The sequence below is a fragment of the Polistes canadensis genome, unplaced genomic scaffold (assembly GCF_001313835.1).
Source record: "Polistes canadensis isolate GaletaPanama2010 unplaced genomic scaffold, ASM131383v1 scaffold_116, whole genome shotgun sequence".
Taxonomy (NCBI): domain Eukaryota; kingdom Metazoa; phylum Arthropoda; class Insecta; order Hymenoptera; family Vespidae; genus Polistes; species Polistes canadensis.
Window position 1 is genome coordinate 397242 of NW_014569663.1, and position 18344 is coordinate 415585.

General features: G+C 32.4%; 2 protein-coding genes across 3 annotated transcripts; both read left to right on the forward strand.

Annotated features, from left to right (window-relative positions):
- Positions 1-6655: 6655 nt before the first annotated feature.
- Positions 6656-10500, forward strand: LOC106787857 (vitamin K-dependent gamma-carboxylase). Of its 2 annotated transcripts, none has more exons than XM_014750583.1 (10): positions 6656-6939; positions 7279-7532; positions 7612-7933; positions 8007-8189; positions 8258-8421; positions 8489-8790; positions 8984-9184; positions 9429-9667; positions 9756-10070; positions 10146-10500. In XM_014750583.1, the coding sequence occupies exons 2-10, from the start codon at positions 7301-7303 to the stop codon at positions 10309-10311; spliced, it is 2124 nt and encodes a 707-aa protein (XP_014606069.1). In that variant the 5' UTR covers positions 6656-6939; positions 7279-7300; the 3' UTR covers positions 10312-10500. The 2 variants fall into 2 exon arrangements, with proteins under 2 accessions (XP_014606069.1, XP_014606068.1); XM_014750582.1 differs by having other exon boundaries at positions 8489-8880; positions 10146-10498.
- Positions 10501-11189: 689 nt separating this feature from the next.
- Positions 11190-15399, forward strand: LOC106787831 (organic cation transporter protein-like). The gene is made up of 8 exons (XM_014750529.1): positions 11190-11259; positions 12642-12813; positions 12885-13124; positions 13293-13551; positions 13984-14152; positions 14230-14552; positions 14642-14925; positions 15014-15399. Exons 2-8 carry the CDS (start codon positions 12649-12651, stop codon positions 15275-15277), a joined length of 1704 nt encoding a protein of 567 aa, XP_014606015.1. The 5' UTR covers positions 11190-11259; positions 12642-12648; the 3' UTR covers positions 15278-15399.
- Positions 15400-18344: the final 2945 nt, after the last annotated feature.

Below are 18344 nucleotides of genomic sequence, written 5' to 3' on the forward strand. Positions count from 1 at the left end.
AGGATACTAGAATAACGTTTTTGCAATGAATGCAAATGACTTGCCATTGGTGTATAATCCTTTTCAGTATGTTCCAAGAGGAAAGTTCGATCGTTTCTTTCTCGAACCCTCAACAAAAAGGGTGCCTGCTTTCCCCCCATGCGAATGATCATACGCACCCGCGCTTAAATCTGATCCAGATAACGGATCTCCTCTTGCAGTGTACCATGTACAACGAGTCTGTATACGTACGTTCCTTTCGTGACGAGTTCTTGATCGACAACAGGACAATTCGATTGACCCGTCCAACTTCAAAGGGGAAATTCGATCAACTGCATCGATCGGTGGTCCATTCTCCAAAATTAATTCGTTTTTTATTACCAGCAATTAATATTATTTCTTATGAACATAATATAGAAATAAAAATAATAACAATTAATCTATCAATTAATATTGTGGAAATTTTAAACGTATATTAATTATTACATTATTATTCCTGTGTTATTTTTCAAAATTTATAAAAATGGACATAGAACGCACAGTATCCTTTCGCTTGTATAGCAACAATATCTGTTCTTCTTTTTGATGGTGATCTAACCGAGGGATAACAGAAGATAGAGTCTATGAAAAAGGGGAGAACAAGAAGAAACAAAAACGACACATTAGAATCTATTGTAAATCTCATCGAGGTCGGATAATCAGATACCTTTCGAGGCCGCCAGGTGAGCCAGTTCGAGCGTGTAACGCCTTTTGACGTTAACGCCAGTACTCTTGTACGAGCGCGCACCATAAACGCACTCGACAACAATGCTTAGATCTTTATCTTCCGCCTTGCTTCCCTGTTATCCAGAGACCATTACCATTATGTTTGCACTCAGATGTATCGGCTAGACACTATCCCTTATCGCGAAAAATATCAAGAAACTTTTTCAAGATCGATCCAAAATTTAGTAATCAATTTAAAATATATGACAAATTATTATCTTTTTCTTCAACTTATTAAAAAATCATCGCCATGAATTATGCTTGTACATACGTTTCAATTAAAATGAAAAAAGACCCCTTTTTTTTGTTTGTTAATTAATCCCACGATATATTTAATATAACGTAGCTAAAAACAAAAATATTGTTTTTGTTTAATTATGAACCTAAGAAAGAACGATGAGTCAGTAAAAGTAAAATAAAAATCGGCTTTGCGGGTAATCGCAAGGAGTAGTGGTACGATCGGTCGAACCAATTCAATGCTCCCAAATCTTATTTCAGCATGCAGCCAAATTGCAACGAGGGAGACCTCTTTGTTCGTCGGTCCTGAAACTTCTACGTTCTCTTAGCATCCCTAGGGAATTTAAGGGCATTTAAGGGCTACCCTCTCAGGGACGATCGTTATCTCTTTAGCAACCTGGGATCTAAGAATCTATCCTCATGTATTTTATCATTTTCCTTCCTTTAGAAAATAGATGAAAAAAATGTTCGATAATTCGATGATTTCACCCTCTTGTCTTTGATACTTTATGATATTTTTTCTTACTTTCTATAAAACGCAACAATCTAATAGATGTTGGAAAAGATAATTGATTTTAATTTTGTAAGTTCGAATAAAAAGAAGAAATCATGCACATAATCGAAGAAGCCTGTTGGGCCCACTACAATTATCGCAGATGTCTATCGAACAATGTTTTAGCGCCTAACCACTCAAATATCAAGCCAACCGACTATGTCCGCTCCTTGAGCACAAGTAAAACAGTTACCATACGCGGCAAAATAATATGAAGGAAGTAAAAAGAGAGTATACACACGCGCCATTGATTCCCTATGGATGGTCCACTTCACGATAGCTGAAAGAAAACTGGTCTTCTCGATGAATACATTTCTCTAATAAAAGATCAAAATGAATTGTTTAGTCTTGAATGAAAATTTCAAATCATTTGTTAAATTTAAGTAACACACCATTAGTAATATCGATTAAATATCTCGATATTTTCCGAAATCAATGACACTTTTTCAATTGGAATCGATGAACGACGTAAGTCTTCCTCGAAATCCCAAGAGAGAAAGAAGAGAGAGATACATATATGTATCCCAGCTGGTTGTTGAGTCCTGATAAAAATCGTAACGTTTTGACCGAAAACAAGATGAAAAGAAAGAAAGAGAGAAAGCACATCGAAATCTATCCCCTTCGTTTCACCAGCAGCAATGACAGTAACGGGCAGCACCCTTCGCAGTGACGATCGAGCCGCGTGGATGCTTTTTTTCTATTTCTACCCCAACATAAGTAACTAGGGTACCTGTAGCCCTAGCTCACGTTGTCCCCTTCATCTATCTTCCGCCCTGCTCCTCCCTTTCACGAAAACGTCCTCTCGGATGAACGCGTACGAAGAATAAAAATCGCTCACACGTAAGAATCGCGAGTATGTCAATCCTGTTCTATCCTAAGAATATGAACTACCATGTACATCGAACCATGCTAATTACATTTTAATTCCTTTCGGTGACAAATAAAAAAGGGCTAATAGTGACGTATAAGATTTTATCACGCGGCCTCGTAAGATGAATATTTAAGAATTAGAAACGATTTAAAAAAAAAGAAAAAAAAAACAAAGGAAAATACTATAAAGAAAAGAAAACTACACTCGTGAGCGTAGTTGGTCCCGTTTTTACGCGTGAAAAGATTTAGGGAAAAAAAGATAGGTCGACAGTGTGAAAATCCTCGTATCGTCCCGTTTATTGACAAAACATCCGATCTCGTTCGGCGCGACAAAAATCCTAAAAGAACGAACTTTACGGCAGCTGCATCTAACAGACTGTAAATAATAGGTTACCTCAGAGTCAGATTTCTGGAAGACTGCTCTAAGTTATGCAAACCAAATGGAATATCGATCAGGTGTTTTTTAAATCGAATCTTTTCATGATACGATGTTAATCAACTTGGTACTATTACCGTCATGAAGACAATGAATCTAATTTGAAATATAACTAATAAATGTTATAACAACGTTTCGTGAAATTGACGTTAACGATATGACGTGTAAAAAAAAATGGATTGACCAACCATCATCAAATATCACCCTATTATCTATGGACTGTCACGGTTTTAGAGGATTACACGTCGATTACGAGGCTCAATTTGAAATCTCTCCACCACTCAGCCATTCTTCATAACTTTTTCTTAATGCCGTAGCAACCCTTTTGTGGGTTACTCGATGGTTTTACAATCAGTCAGCCGTGCTGTGACATGGCCGATGGCTCGTCGAAGGGTTACCTCGTTTCGTCAAAGCGGATTACACTTCGCCTTCTTCTTTTTTCTTACACTTTTAACCGAGTCGATATCGGATCGACGTATGGGATGAAATTTTTGGATCGATGAACTTTCAAAGAATCAAAGATTACTCTCATTGATCACAAACGGGCGCACAGAAAAAAAAAAAAAAAAAGAAAAATAACGTAACCCTTACTCTCCGAGGATTCCTCGAGAACCTTATAGAAATTAGTTAGTTTTCATCGTTTATATTTTTGTCTCCGCCCTTTCTCGTATTTTTCCTAGTCATTGTTTACAAAAGCAGACCCTCGCGACGTTCAAGGGGGCGTGGCGATTTAAAGAAAGGGTTCCCGAATGGCTTTCGAAAACGAAATGACCGCAAAGCCGTCACGCTTGTCTCTGTATCTATAAAATAGTTCTTCTGTCTCCCTTTCTCTCTTTTTTTCTCCACCAAATGTATCTTTAAGTTACCAATAGCTCAAATATCCTACATTGGTAATATAAATAAATAACAAATTTAGCCTGAATAATCTACAATGAAAAATTCTAATCGCGCGCCAGATTATTCATTTCAAAATCTCTTAGAAGGCTGACTTTTTTTTGATGAAAAAAGTATTTCCGATAGTTCGAAGACGCGAAATAAAATCGGTCGGAAGTATCAGGAAGCACTCAATGCCTACTCGGCACTTGGAAACATCAGAGACCCCTCCAACGTACATTGCAAAGGTGCCCCCAGCTTTTTTCCACTATGAATGATGATGTATGGATGTTGGCTGGGCGCTAGGGGCTGAGTAAAGGGTTCCATTGTTGTGAACACCCCCCTGGAGAATGAACCCTCTCGCCCCGCGGGGCGAAACCTTCGTGAAATATTACTGCCAAGGAACAAACTGCGTTCTGCAGCCTGTATATATTGTTAATTTTATGCCCGATTTTTTGTCCACTCCATCTTACCCCCTCCATTTCTTCACATACGTCGAAAGTGGTACATCCGAGCCGTTGCTACCTTTCCATACCCTTTTTATTAACAACAAACATTGCAACTGTTTTATCCTGAACAATAAGTTCATTCTTCTTCTCGTCTGCCGTTAACCTGTCAAAATTACAAAGTTTTCATTTTGTATTGCTTGTGTTGTCATTAAAAAAATGTAGATACCTTATACAAACAATGCGTAGAAAAACTTTTTAAAATATAATCTATTAATCGCGTAATAATATTACTCTAGTAAATGTAAGATGTGGTATATTAATTACTAAGATTGTGTACAGTAGAAAGGATTAATGCGTTAAAGCCGTAACCAGATCCACATTAGGGCAAGGAATATTCATATCCATAAAAGAGAGAGAAAGAGAAAGAGAAAGAGAGAGAGAGAAAGTCTGTGTAGCGACCCTTAGATGTTAGAGAACAATAAAGGACCGCAATTAACCAGGGGCCCTGTAATCGGAGTCCCGATATTCGATCCAGAATATAATATGCAAATTCGATCGGACACGGTTTTAGAAATTCGCTATGGCCCTTCTTCTCTATCAACAATGCGTGACTCGTGCCAACAATAGGAAATAATAAACCGTGATAAATAGCCAAGCAAATACGCAGGACAATCCAAAAAAGTTCGTCGCTATCATTTCTCTCTCTCTCTTTCTTTCCTTCTCTACGCTTCATCTCTTGGCATGTCCAGGTGCACGACTCGAATACCCAAATAAATACCAAGTGCAAATAACATGAACCCTAGTTGAGTCGATGGGTTCTTTCGACGAACAAATATCAGCATTAATTTTAACGCTTGCCTATGCATATTAACGAGTGAATTCTCTGAAAGCAAGTCAACATTATCTTCTAATTCTAAAAATCACATGCATACTATGATAAAAAGAACTACGATTCATAGTCAGGAACACACACAAACGCACTTGCATATATATACAGCGTCGTACTTCGAGGAAGTTGATTTTGAAGAGGCAACCCTGATCAGAATGTGGTCCGCGGAGACAGATTGAGGGGCGTGCTGAAATAAATCAGCCTTTTGTTTTACAGCCCTAAAACGGCCGTTGGAGATTTGGAGCGCGAAGTGACGTCCATTCATAAGAACACCCCAGCTGCAAGAACGAAAAGGCTTCGTAGCTACTTCAAAAAACTCTAGAATAGTACTTCTCTCGAACGTACAACACGATTAAAAAGTTTAATCACCTTGGGGCATTTTAATTATTTCTACTTAACAAAAGTAAAAAAAGAAAAAAAATGTTTTTATATACATATGTGTAAGATTTTGTGAAACATATTAAAAATAATCGTAAATAAGAAAGATTTTCAAGAAATTCAATAATATTATATTAATAAAGTTAACAATACTAACAAGCACAGAAAAATAAAAATGTTAATCACCAGACCAGATATTAACGAAAAATTGAACAAAACTTTATTTAACAGAACATTAACGAATATAATAATGTGAACTCTCTATTTCATTTTCAAGCAAATCTCCTTTAAACTCCCCACTTGCGAATCGTATTTTTTCTCTACGACATCTCGTCTTCTATCATTTTTTTTTCTGCTAATCTTATTGTCGCGATCAATTGTTTCTTAACATTACTCCTAACGCATATATCGCATGCAATAATGTCAACACGAATAAAAATAAAAATCTTACAATAATTGCGAAAACCATTTCTAATGACAAATATTCAAATACATACATATATCTATATACATACTCAATTCATTTTTATCCTGATAACAATGACATCACGTTCTATATTTTTCTAGATACTCAATCACGTTGACAGTTCGTTGATGAAGTAAAGGGGTTAAGCGTTATGCGTCCTACTGGAAGTGATTCGAATGAATGTCCACGAAATCGTAGGCTTCAATCACGATCCCTAAGGAGCTGTCCGATGAAAGGGAAGAATTTAGCGCGTCGTAGAATGTCCTTCAGGATTCGACGATCAATTTTAATTCCAAGAGAAAGTCTCGTTAGGATTCGATGACTAATCTAGCAAATGACTTTATTTCCAATAGATCCCTTATCAAATATTTTCCTCACTATTTTGGGGGATCGTAATCCTCTTGAATCTAATTTCTTATCAAATCGATAGTTAAATAATAATAACTTTACCATACATTTTATTACCAACATACAAATGATCATTTATTGTAAGATCATTTTCAAACTTGTCTCGGATAGAAAATTGGTCATGTTCATTTGTTTGGTAGAGTTGTTTGATCGATTTAAATCTCAATGAATATAATCTTAAATAAGTCAAATAATGAGCGGTACGTAAAAGCACACGTGGAAGAGAGACACACATTGAAGAAGGATAGGCCCGATAATATATAATATAATTATTGCGCGGGCGCGGGTGCAGGCTTGGGTCAATAGCCGAGTATGTTGCTTGGTGACGCTCTTGCTCGGTGACGCTCTCAGTTGGTTGTCTCTCGAACAAAACTCTCTTCCTCTTTCGACTATTCTCGCGCTCGGTACGCGCGCGCGAAAGAAGCGAACCCAAAAATATATTTGACTAACTGAAAAACAAGACTAAGTTTTCTACACCGGTCTTTCAACTCCCTTTCTTTCCTTTTATAAGATCATCTCGAAAGGTGTGTGCGCTGATAGCACCCGAGTGATCACGCGAAAGATCAACCTCTTCACCCCTGATTCTTTTCTTCTCTTCGCGAGCACGTGTTAATGGACATTCTACCTGAATATTCAGTAAGTAACCAACAAACTCTTCTTTGTCTCGTAGTTTATTTTACTTTCCAAAGAGGAGACTCGATTTTCATCTCGAGCACGTATTCTTGTTTACTACGCCGCGTTCCAATAATTATTTCACATGTATCTAATCGCGTTGCTATTAATTCCTCTTCGACTCGTACGGTGCGATACGTTCCATCACTAAATTCGATTGACGTTTCTTGAACTTGATACTAAAGCCAAAGGTGATCTCATTTTTGACTAATCAGATTTATTCATTTTACTTATTTTATATTATCTAGACAAATGTTCTTTTTTTTTGTTATTGTATAAAGCACAAATTTTCCATTCGATTAGAGTTTCCAAGAATAACGGTAATATGAGACTGACTAAATCGGAATCTTCAATTTGTGATCAAACTATTATCGAAGACAATGAGAAAACATTGGAAATGAAGAAATTAGGAAGCAAATCTAAACGTTCGTCTTATGAAAAATTCGAAGACGTATGCGGCTTTAAATTCGTCGAATTATGCAGTTTTCCAAATTTCGTAAAACTTCTCTATCGGCCGACGGATCCAGCGAGTTTGGGTGTAACGAGAGCACTTTTCGGTAAGTTATGTTATTATACCTGTGTGCGCGAAAAGAAAAACAATGAATTTTGTTCACAATATCAAATCATCGCGAATAGGTTTGTGTATGATAGTGGACGTTGTCGAAGAAAGAGGATTGGCGGATGTCGATATAAAATGGGGAGATTCATGGGATTGTCATTTCCCATTGATTCACGGAATGACGCCTCTTACGTTACCTTGGATGATAGTAATTTACGGTGTAATGTGGTTAGGTGCTTTTGGGATCATGCTTGGTCTTCAATTCAAACTATCTTGTGCTTGTTTTATCATTCCTTACTGGTACATATTTCTATTAGATAAAAGTTATTGGAATAATCACACGTATCTTTATGGTATCGTGGCGACTCTTTTCTGGTCTACCGAAGCAAACAAGTACTTGTAAGTACAACGCCTGATTAATTATTATTATCTCCTTCGATGATTAAAAAATGACACTTCTATTATCGCACAGTGCTTTCGATGCCATTCATGATAAAAAAGTAAACAAAACTGTGCCACTGTGGAATTATTTTATACTGAGATTTCAATTTTTCACTTTATACTTCTTGGCTGGTTTGAAGAAATCCAGTAAAGAATGGCTCGATGGATATTCCATGACGAATCTTTCAAGACACTGGGTTTTCGATCCATTCAAGTAAATCTCATCATTGAACCAAAAATCCTTATGATTTTATACACATAAATGACACTTCATTTTTATAGAATTGTCCTGACGACTGAAGAAACAGATTTCTTTATAGTTCATTGGTTTGCTTTTATATTTGACTTAACTGTTGGATTTTGGATGTTATTCGATAAAACTCGACTACCTGCGATGATATTCTGTACGGCCTTCCACTTAATGAATTCGAGACTATTTAGTATAGGTAACGAATTTTTTTTCGCTATATTTATCTTCGTGTTCTTTCATTTTTTTACCTTTCCTTTTTTCAGGTATGTTTCCATACGTATGCCTAGTAACAATGCCTCTTTTTTGTAATTTCGATTGGCCACGAACTTTTTACTCTTGGATCATGTTTAAACGAAACATCACAATTTCCAAATCTATGATTATCATGAAAAATTGTTTCGAAAATCCAGTTAAAAAACTGATGAATAAAGAAACGAATGGGATTACGGATCTAAACGAATACGATTTGCAAAAATCTATCACGGACGAAACTAAACATTGCGAGTCGTCTGAAAAGATAAAAACTATCGATGATTCAAAAATGAACAATATTAAGGAAGAAAAAGTAACGAAAAAACAACGATTCATCGTATCCATGCTATTACTTCATATTGGCTTACAATTATTTTTACCATACTCGCATTTCATTACTAAAGTAAAAATTAAAACTATAATTTAAAATAAAATAAAAACAATTATGAAAAGTGTTTAAAAAATTCCTTCCAAAGTGAAAATAATTAAATAAATTATTATTCCAGGGCTACAACAATTGGGTCCCAGGTTTGTACGGTTATTCCTGGGATATGATGATTCATACTTGGGATACAATATTAGTTGTAATCCGTGTTCATGATAACGAGAATAACGAAGATCGTTTTCTCGATCCTGATACGTGGGTGCAAAGTGATCGATGGGTGAAACATGGTGACATGGCCAGACAATATGCTTTTTGCATAAAGGTTCTAATGTTATTTAAATAATCTAGTCATATTATTTCTTATCTCAGTAAATCAGCTTCTACGGGTTTATAAACTTTATCTAACAATCTTACTACTGTTTCTCATTAAAAATCTATTTCAACAGGAATATAAATTTGTCACATATTTTTTCTAACTTATATTAATTAATTATGTGTACAAATTTGCTTCGCCATTTTTAACGCCGTTTCAAACGTTTAAGACGTTGTAACGTTCATTTTTGCAGAATAATATATTGCGAAAAAAAGAAGAAGCTCTGAGTAGCGATCCTATACATAAAGAAAGAGAAAAGTGGACTCAATTTTCATCGAATTTAAGCATCTACATCGATGCATGGTGTTCCTTGAACGGAAGATTTCAACAAAGAATATTTGATCCAAACGTTGACATGTTGACAGTCAATTGGCATCCTTTTAAACATGTTTCTTTTGTTATGCCTCTTCTAACGCAATACAATTCTTATAGGTAATTTAAACATTTAGTATTAAATTAATCTTTATATTAATATTTTATTATTACTATAATAATTGACTTTGCTTTTAATACTTTGCAGATATAAAATGAACGACATTCAAAAAGACGTATACAGTTGGTCGAACTATACCGACGTTCTATTTGTAGCAGATTTCCCGAGTAGGTCCTTGGAAAATTACATTGGCAGTGATTTCACGAACGTGTCGTTGATGATACTTGAAGGTAAAGTTGCGTATAACGAAGAAGATCAAATGGAAAGTGTAATTTTACACAAAGGATCATCGATAGATGTAAAAACTGAAAAATTTCATAAAATTCAAACGATTAGTCCTTATCCAGCCTGTTACATGTATACGTATACTAATCAAACAAAACAAATATTAGATCTAGAAAGGTTTGTTATCAATATGCTACTGATATTTTATGTTAAATAAAGATTGAATTGCAAGAATGATTTTCATTATTTCAGGAAAATTCAAGACACTAATACTAAGAAACCATTCTTACTCATGCAGGAAGTAAATTATAAAATAGATTCCTGGGCAAGGGCATTGAGTCACCTAGGAAATGCCTTTTTCAATCTTGTTTACGACGTTCCTATGATACGAAGAATACGCATTAAACGAGAAGCCTAAAAATACAAACTTAAAGAAACGTAATCTCAGATTAAATCAATTTATATATCTAATGTTAAATCATACAAATATTTATTTTAGGTAAATAACTCACTATTATCGGTCTAAAATTTGAGAGACCTATTTTTATACATTTACAGTCTTACATATTTATACTCTATTTTATATTAATTAATTAATACAGATTTAATAATTTATCATTTTTAAAGTACTCTATTTTTTAATTATTGTTAAAAGAATTTTAATAAGAATAACACTACATAATAATGCTACTGCTCAGACCGTGACGTGTTCTTTTTATTATTCATTACCAATAAACGAAATTAGCGGGAACTACATTACCGATAATTTTACATTGTCGGCATATTATCTTTCATTATTGTTTTTTTTTTGTATACAGATGCAATATATAATATTTCATAAGGTAATAGAGAAAGAAAAAAATTATTTAACAGATTAATATATATATATTACTACAGAAATGAAAGATAACGTATACATATGTTATATATGTATACACAAATATAATATATCTTTTATTTATGAAATATTTATGAATTATTTATTTATAAATTTTATGTAATATATTATGAAAAATGGTGAATATTTATTATGACTATTGTAAATGATATTGAAACTGAAAATATATTATACTATAAATCATTATAATTCATAATTATACTTTCTTATTCATACACCGCCTATCTATAAATTATTTTTAAATGATCACTTAGGCCGTGAAACACTTCCTATTGGCTTAAATTTACTTGGTTTATTTCAATTCTTTATCTTAGTCCACTTATCTTATATACTATTAAATGTTATCAGATCGTTGCCAGTAGACTATAAACTGAAGGTTCATTGTGCATTCCCAACAACACTCTCAGTCTTGTTGTTCCTCTTTCGACGCATAAGTGTTTGACTAAGCTTAGATTGAAACACGTTTCTGTAAGTAATATAATCAAAGTAATATACCACTAAAATCTATAAGCGTTTTGTAATACAACAAAAATATCAAATTGGAAAGAAAAATATTCGTTAAAAATAATGTAATCTAAATACGTAGATCGTTTCAAAACAGCAAAAACACATCGTCACACTTATCTGTGATCTTTCTCTAATTTCTATTTCTGTTCATTTCAATTTCATGTAATCTAGGCCGACGCGTTAACGACTGATCGAAGTATCTTATAATTATAAACGAATTTGCACGATAAATTCAAACTCATTATTCAATAAATGAACAAAAAAAGAAGTTATAATTATCAATAAAATGTTTAATTAGACATATGCATTAAATCAGAAATTTTTTGAAAATCTCGACTTAAGAATTGCGAACCGATAAGATCTGAATCGTGTAAGTCTCATGTTTTAGCATAACATAAATGTATTTACAATAAAATAACGATTATATATTAAATTTCGAATATTTGTATCAATAAGAAAAAATTATTTTCTGCAAAAAAATACGTACTACGCAATTATGCATTCGAACGTGCTAAGAACATAATTGTATTATCATAATTTTTATCATTGACGTACGGAAATTACACTTCGCACCAGCATAATAAAAAAAAAAATAAAATTATGACAATACTTTATTAATTAAATATTTTCTATAAATTTTTATCACTTCCACGTATTTTTATGAATAATTCGAAAGAATTTTTAAATTCCTACTTAACCTTGTGGAGAGATACTAACTTCAATAATATATGTTTCCGGTGATTATACAGAACGAACTCTATTATTACAGAAGCGTTTAATAAACCGGTTATTCTACTCAGTATGTTTTAAGCGTCAACACCGAGTGACAATCTATAAACACAGTACATATTTTTCTTTATTTTTAAGACATAAAAATTATACTAATCATATATAAGCATAAAAAATAATACAAAAAAAGTCCATTTTCTCCTAAAATCAATTGAGGTAATTATAAGATAATACTACTTTGATAAAATAACGTATAGAAAATGTACTACTTTTTTTTCTTTACCTTTTGACTATGATAACTTTTTTTATTTTATTTTTTTCTTACATCGAAAGAAGAACGCAATTAATACATAAAATATTCATAGAAGATAGAATACTATCATAAAATATTCTTGGGAGTTTGCGATAATCTTTACAATTAAAATGAATAACAAATATAAAATTTTTAAATTTTTGTAACTTATAATTAGTCAAACATATGCGACTTACTTAACCAAATGACCATTGTTAAATTCATACGCGCGAAGGAATTTAATTGACAGCGAACATTACTACAAACGCAAAAATTATAAGCGTACATTAAAAACGTTTCAATAATATTGCATTATTTTCAGATAAAACATGGGAAAATTAGATTCATACCAAGTTAATCGAAAGGAACAGCTTTTGACTGCACTCAACAAACTCGGTGAAGGTTCCACTTTCCTTTACATGATTTTCATTTTAACGACGATACCAACAATTTTTAATGGAATGCATTCTATGGCTTATATTTTCATAGCCGAGGTAAATGTTTCCCATAGAGATAATATCTGTAAAATATAATGAAATATTAATCAAAATTATTTTCGTCGCAGATTCCTGTTCATTGGTGTTCCATATCAATTCTTACTTCAGCTAATTGGACTAATGATCAAATAAGAAATATTTCATCCGCCAGTCCTTGCACCCAATACGATTATGATTACGATCATTTTGCAAAAATAGGTTTTACAGAAGCTCTTAAGCATAAAAACGAAAATCCAACAGTAAAAATTACTGAATGCAAGGTTAGAAGTTTTGAACAAAACATAGAAGGTACTTCTCTCGTTGAAGATGTAAGTTCAAACATTCTTTAAATCGTTAACAAAGTATGGACAAGAATAATAATAATAATAATAATTCAAGTTTTGTGCTCGCTATAACCTTATAATTAATTGAAAGTAATAAAATGAAGGAAAAAAAAAACACAAATACGCTCTTTATAAATGAAGATATGATCCCAGTGGGACCTCGTGTGCGACAGACTAGCTGATAGATCCACCATCCAGATGATGTTCTCGCTTGGAAAACTCTTCGGAAGTGTATCGTCCGGTATTATTTCCGACAAGTTTGGTCGAAAATTTGTCTACAACATTGGCATTATTATGCTGATATTATCTGGTCCAATTAGTGCGATTGTACCTTGGTTCTGGTGCTTCCTAATCTTTAGATTCATAAATGGGATAAGCCATGCTGCTATATTGTATCCTTCCTTTACTCTCCGTAAGTTATTTTATCTTTATTTTTAAAGAACGATAACCGAACACAGAAATAATTGTTTTCGATTAAACTCACTTTTATTTAAAAAAAAAAAAAAGAAATTAATTTCTAAACTTTTCAATCCACCTTCGTATATATTTCTGACTAAAATTAATTATTAATATACTAAAAACTGATTAACAATATAGAAAAAAGTTTTTAACGTTATCTGTGTCAACACGTCCAGCTGTTGTCAATGTTAATTATTAACGAATTGGAACTAATCTTTATTATTGACATTTGAAATGCCTTGACTCTCGATAATGTAAATATCCATCAAGTTAATTTTAAATTGGAAATATGTTTAAATATTCATCGTAATTCTTGAAACAATATAATGCATATCACTCTCTTTCTATCTTTATACTATATACTTTCAATAAATTCATTATATAGTTACCGAAACAGCCGGAGAAAAACACAGACAATGGATGGGTGTAGCCTACAACGCTGGATATCCTATAGGAACAACAATTATGGCTTGCATAGCATACGTGCTATACGATTGGCGACACAAACAATTGGCATCAACATTGCCAGCTTTAATTTTGCTTCTTTTTATGTGGTAATGACAAATGACTTTTATTACTTGAAAAATGAATCTAAAATATTTTAATGTTTCTTGTAAGTTTTGATCGTCAGGCTAATGCCAGAATCACCGCGATGGCTTTTATCACAAAATCGACTTAAGGAAGCCCAGAAGGTGATCGAGAAATATTACCGACCTGTTAATGAAACAGCTGAAATAACTGAAATCTACTCTTCATCGATTTTGCAAAAACCCATATTGCAATCTCGACTGGAAGAAACGGAAAATCCAAAATCTAATTCCACTAGTCAAGGACATAGATTAAAGGAAAATATAAAAGGGCTGGTTATTGTTCTTTGTAACTATGAATTATTAAAAAGAGTCATGATCACCAATTTTGCATGGCTTACAGCCTCCCTCACCTATTATGCTTTAGGTAATACTAATTATTGATAATAGATAAAATCGTTAGAGTATAACATTATTCCAAGATTGTTTGTTTTATCGTATATGTCTTCATTTCAGCGTTAAACGTCGACAATTTCTCAGCTAATCGTTACCTTTACATTCTTGTGATGGGTATCACTGAAGTACCAGCTTATTTGATACCAACACCCATTTTGATATTCGCGGGACGAAAACAAGCTTGTAGTGTTATGTACTCATTAACGGCATTGCTTTTACTTAGTATTCTTGCAATATCAGCTAAGGAAACTCTGGCTATAATAATCGTTGCTCTAACAGCAAGATTTATATTATCTGCCGCCTATAGTATCATGATATTATATACTTCGGAATTGTTTCCTACGGTAAAGACAAAAATTAATGTTATATTAATGAAAATCTTCGAATATAAAGTAAAGAACCAGTTCTATTAATAATAATTGTTACCCATAGATTACAAGAAATTCAGCAGTAGGCAGCAGTTCAGCAATGTCCCACATTGGTAGCGTAGCATCTCCCTACGTTGCTGATTTATTAGGCACCATTGCTTGGTGGGCTCCAAGTACTTTATGTGGTTTCTGCGCTCTTTTATCTGGTTTACTTTCCATGATGCTACCGGAAACGCGTGGAAGACCATTGGCCGACACAGTAGACGAAGAAATCACGAAAGAACGTGGTGTCGTTGAATTAAAAAATTGTTTCACATGTAAAAGCTAACGAAACGATAATTTAACTTGATAATCTCTTTTAGTTAAAATAATTATTACCTACTACTACTATTATTAGAATAATTTGGAAGTCTTGATATAAATCTTATTTAATAAAATAAAAAAAATAAACATTTTTATTTATAATAAATTATAATTAATAAGGGATTATTAATTAAAAATTCAGTAACCCAAAACTATAGTAATTATTAGCATAATCATTGAGTAAATACTCCTGTTGAACTCACAAAAACATTAATGCTGTGAATTGTCTATTACTCGTATCTTTTAATGCAAGTAAAAACTAAACAATACTGAAATATTATGCTAAGAATGTTATAGACATTGATCAAACAAATTTTATTAATGCAAGCGTCAGTCCGGCCGTATACGTATAATATATAGCAATTTTTCTCAACTAAAATTTTTTTATTACGGACCAAATGAAATATTGAATAAGAAATTGGAAGAAAAAGAGCGGATGTTTTTATAATAAAATATAATTATTGTGGTGCTTGACAAATTTAGTATATATATTTTTAAAGAATGATAAAAAGAAATGTAGAATAATCAATAAAACTAAAAGTAGACCCACTAGCAAAATATTAAAATAATAAAAACGAAACTCTCTTAGAATTAAATTAAAGACAAAATAAATAAATAGTATGTAATAAATATAAAACAAATTTATAAGCTTTTTGTGCGGACCACTAAAATTTGTTTGCGGACCATCGGTTGAGAAACACTGATATATAAGATATGTATATGTTACCGTCATAGCCGGAAATCCGCCATTGCTAGTAATTCCTCGGCATTCTCATCAATGCAAAGAGCATTCCGATGAAGGCTCTCCACATTCATAGTAATTTCGAGGATTTACTAATAATGCCTGATTTCCGGCTATGACGGTAACATATATACATATAGTAATTTGACTTTTGTCTATACTACATTAAAATTATTTGAATTAATTTTGCAACGCATGAAGTGTTGTAATGTAACAAGAAGTTGTCCTTAATAACTGTAAGAAATATAATTATCAATATAATCCAATCTCTAATAAAATGTGTATATAGGATAAGGTTACTCAAGTCGTCCTACTGCCTAAATCTTATAATTAGAGAAACTTTTATACATATATTATTTATTTATATATAAAAAAATATGAGAAATATTTATTTTTGATATAAAATTTCGCAATAAATTGTTCATAAAAAAAAGTTTACTAAATAACGTGAACGTCCTTAGATTCTTTGTTCGCGCGCAATGTATGTATGCTAAAGCGAATCCGTATCAAACTAACGTACAAATTTTTTAAATCGAAATTATACGTTCGTCTTGTACGGAATCCCAACGATAGTAAATTAATACAGTGTGGGTGGTTTTGTAATAATACTAAAGGCAGTTCTTTAATCAACAATGTATTTTATTATTAATAAGTCTTTGCGACTATGATACTGTAAGGATTATTTTAGAAAATATTATTATTATAGTTTAGGATTATAAGAAATATCTGAACACTTTGACGTCCGAGCGTTTCGAAATTATTAAAGAAAAAGAGGAGACTCTCATATGAAAAACGTATTTGATACTGAACATCCTTATCTAGATAATGTTACTGTACAATGTGTCTCAGCTGAAAGAGGCCACCTAAATATTTTATTTGTTTTTAATGATATCAAAAATGCTTAAGACATACTCTGATTGATTTCAAAAGTAAGGTCGTTTTAGTTTCAATATTTTAGTATACCTGTATCATGACGTTCAAATGACCTCGAATACTAAAAATGTGATAAAATTATAAGGCTCGCGTTAGGTACGACTTAAACAACCTTGTCCTATTTACGTTGCTGTTATCGAATTTTTTTACCATTTCTAATAATTCAAACGACATAGGATATAAACTACCAGCAAGCAAAGTGGATTCCTTAAAGCTTCTTTGCAATACTATTATCATTGTAGCTTGTATCTTACTTGTAGAAGATCCCAAGAACCAAGGAATACCATATCTATATAACATACGTATATATATGTTTTTTTTTTTTTAATATTTATTAAGCCTGTCGAGTAAATCATTGAAAATGAAACTTACACTTTCTCCGAAATACTAGTACTATGATCGATAAGTTTCTGTCCACAATAAAATATACCGAAAAAATAACAAATGATATTAACGATACGAACAAAAGCATTAATTATACGAACAGAAGTATTCATGAGATTATAATTTTTATTCGGATTCGAAGCTTGTAGAATCTAAATAATAAAGCATATCATATTTTGTAAATATTAATTTTGTAAATATTAATAATGTAAATAATAATTATACCTTATATACTCACGTCAGTGCAATTCATAGTTAAAGATAGAACGCCCAAAATTAATAACCAGAAATAAGACGTTGCAAAACAGGAATTCATATGATCGACGAACCTTAAACGACCAAAAATTTCATGGTAAAAGTGTCGTTATTGAAAATAAAAAGAAATAAATTAAAATTAAAAAATTTTCTATTTTAAATAAAATGATTAGAAAGAATATATACGCGATAGCATTTTGATGCGATTGAATAGCACGGAGGACCCAGTCGTCAATATTTAAATTCATTTCCGTTAACGTAATAGAACTTAAAGTGCTTTGGTTGTAAATTCGCTCGAAACGATACCTAAAGAAGAAAGAAACGAAAAAAACAATTAATATCAAAATATACTACCCCCCAAATATATATATATCAATATTTAAGAGCACAAAATAGAAAAATTTTAATCTCCTCAATTTTACCCAACGATATGAAAAAGGCCACAGGCATGTTGCATACAGATAGTATAAAAAGTTTCAGTCGCAATAACAACCACCAATCCAACAAGAAAAATAGTATACATATGCAGTAAAATAGGATAAAAATAAACTTCCTCGTCTATGAAATATTCCGCCACAAACGGACTCTCCAATCGATGGGTTCCGTTTAATGGTACGACGATATCGTAAATGAACAAAAAACCTGTCCAAATCAGAAGTATGATAATCGTAGCACAGGATAGAACTGATAACAAAGAAAAAAATAAACATAAGAAAAA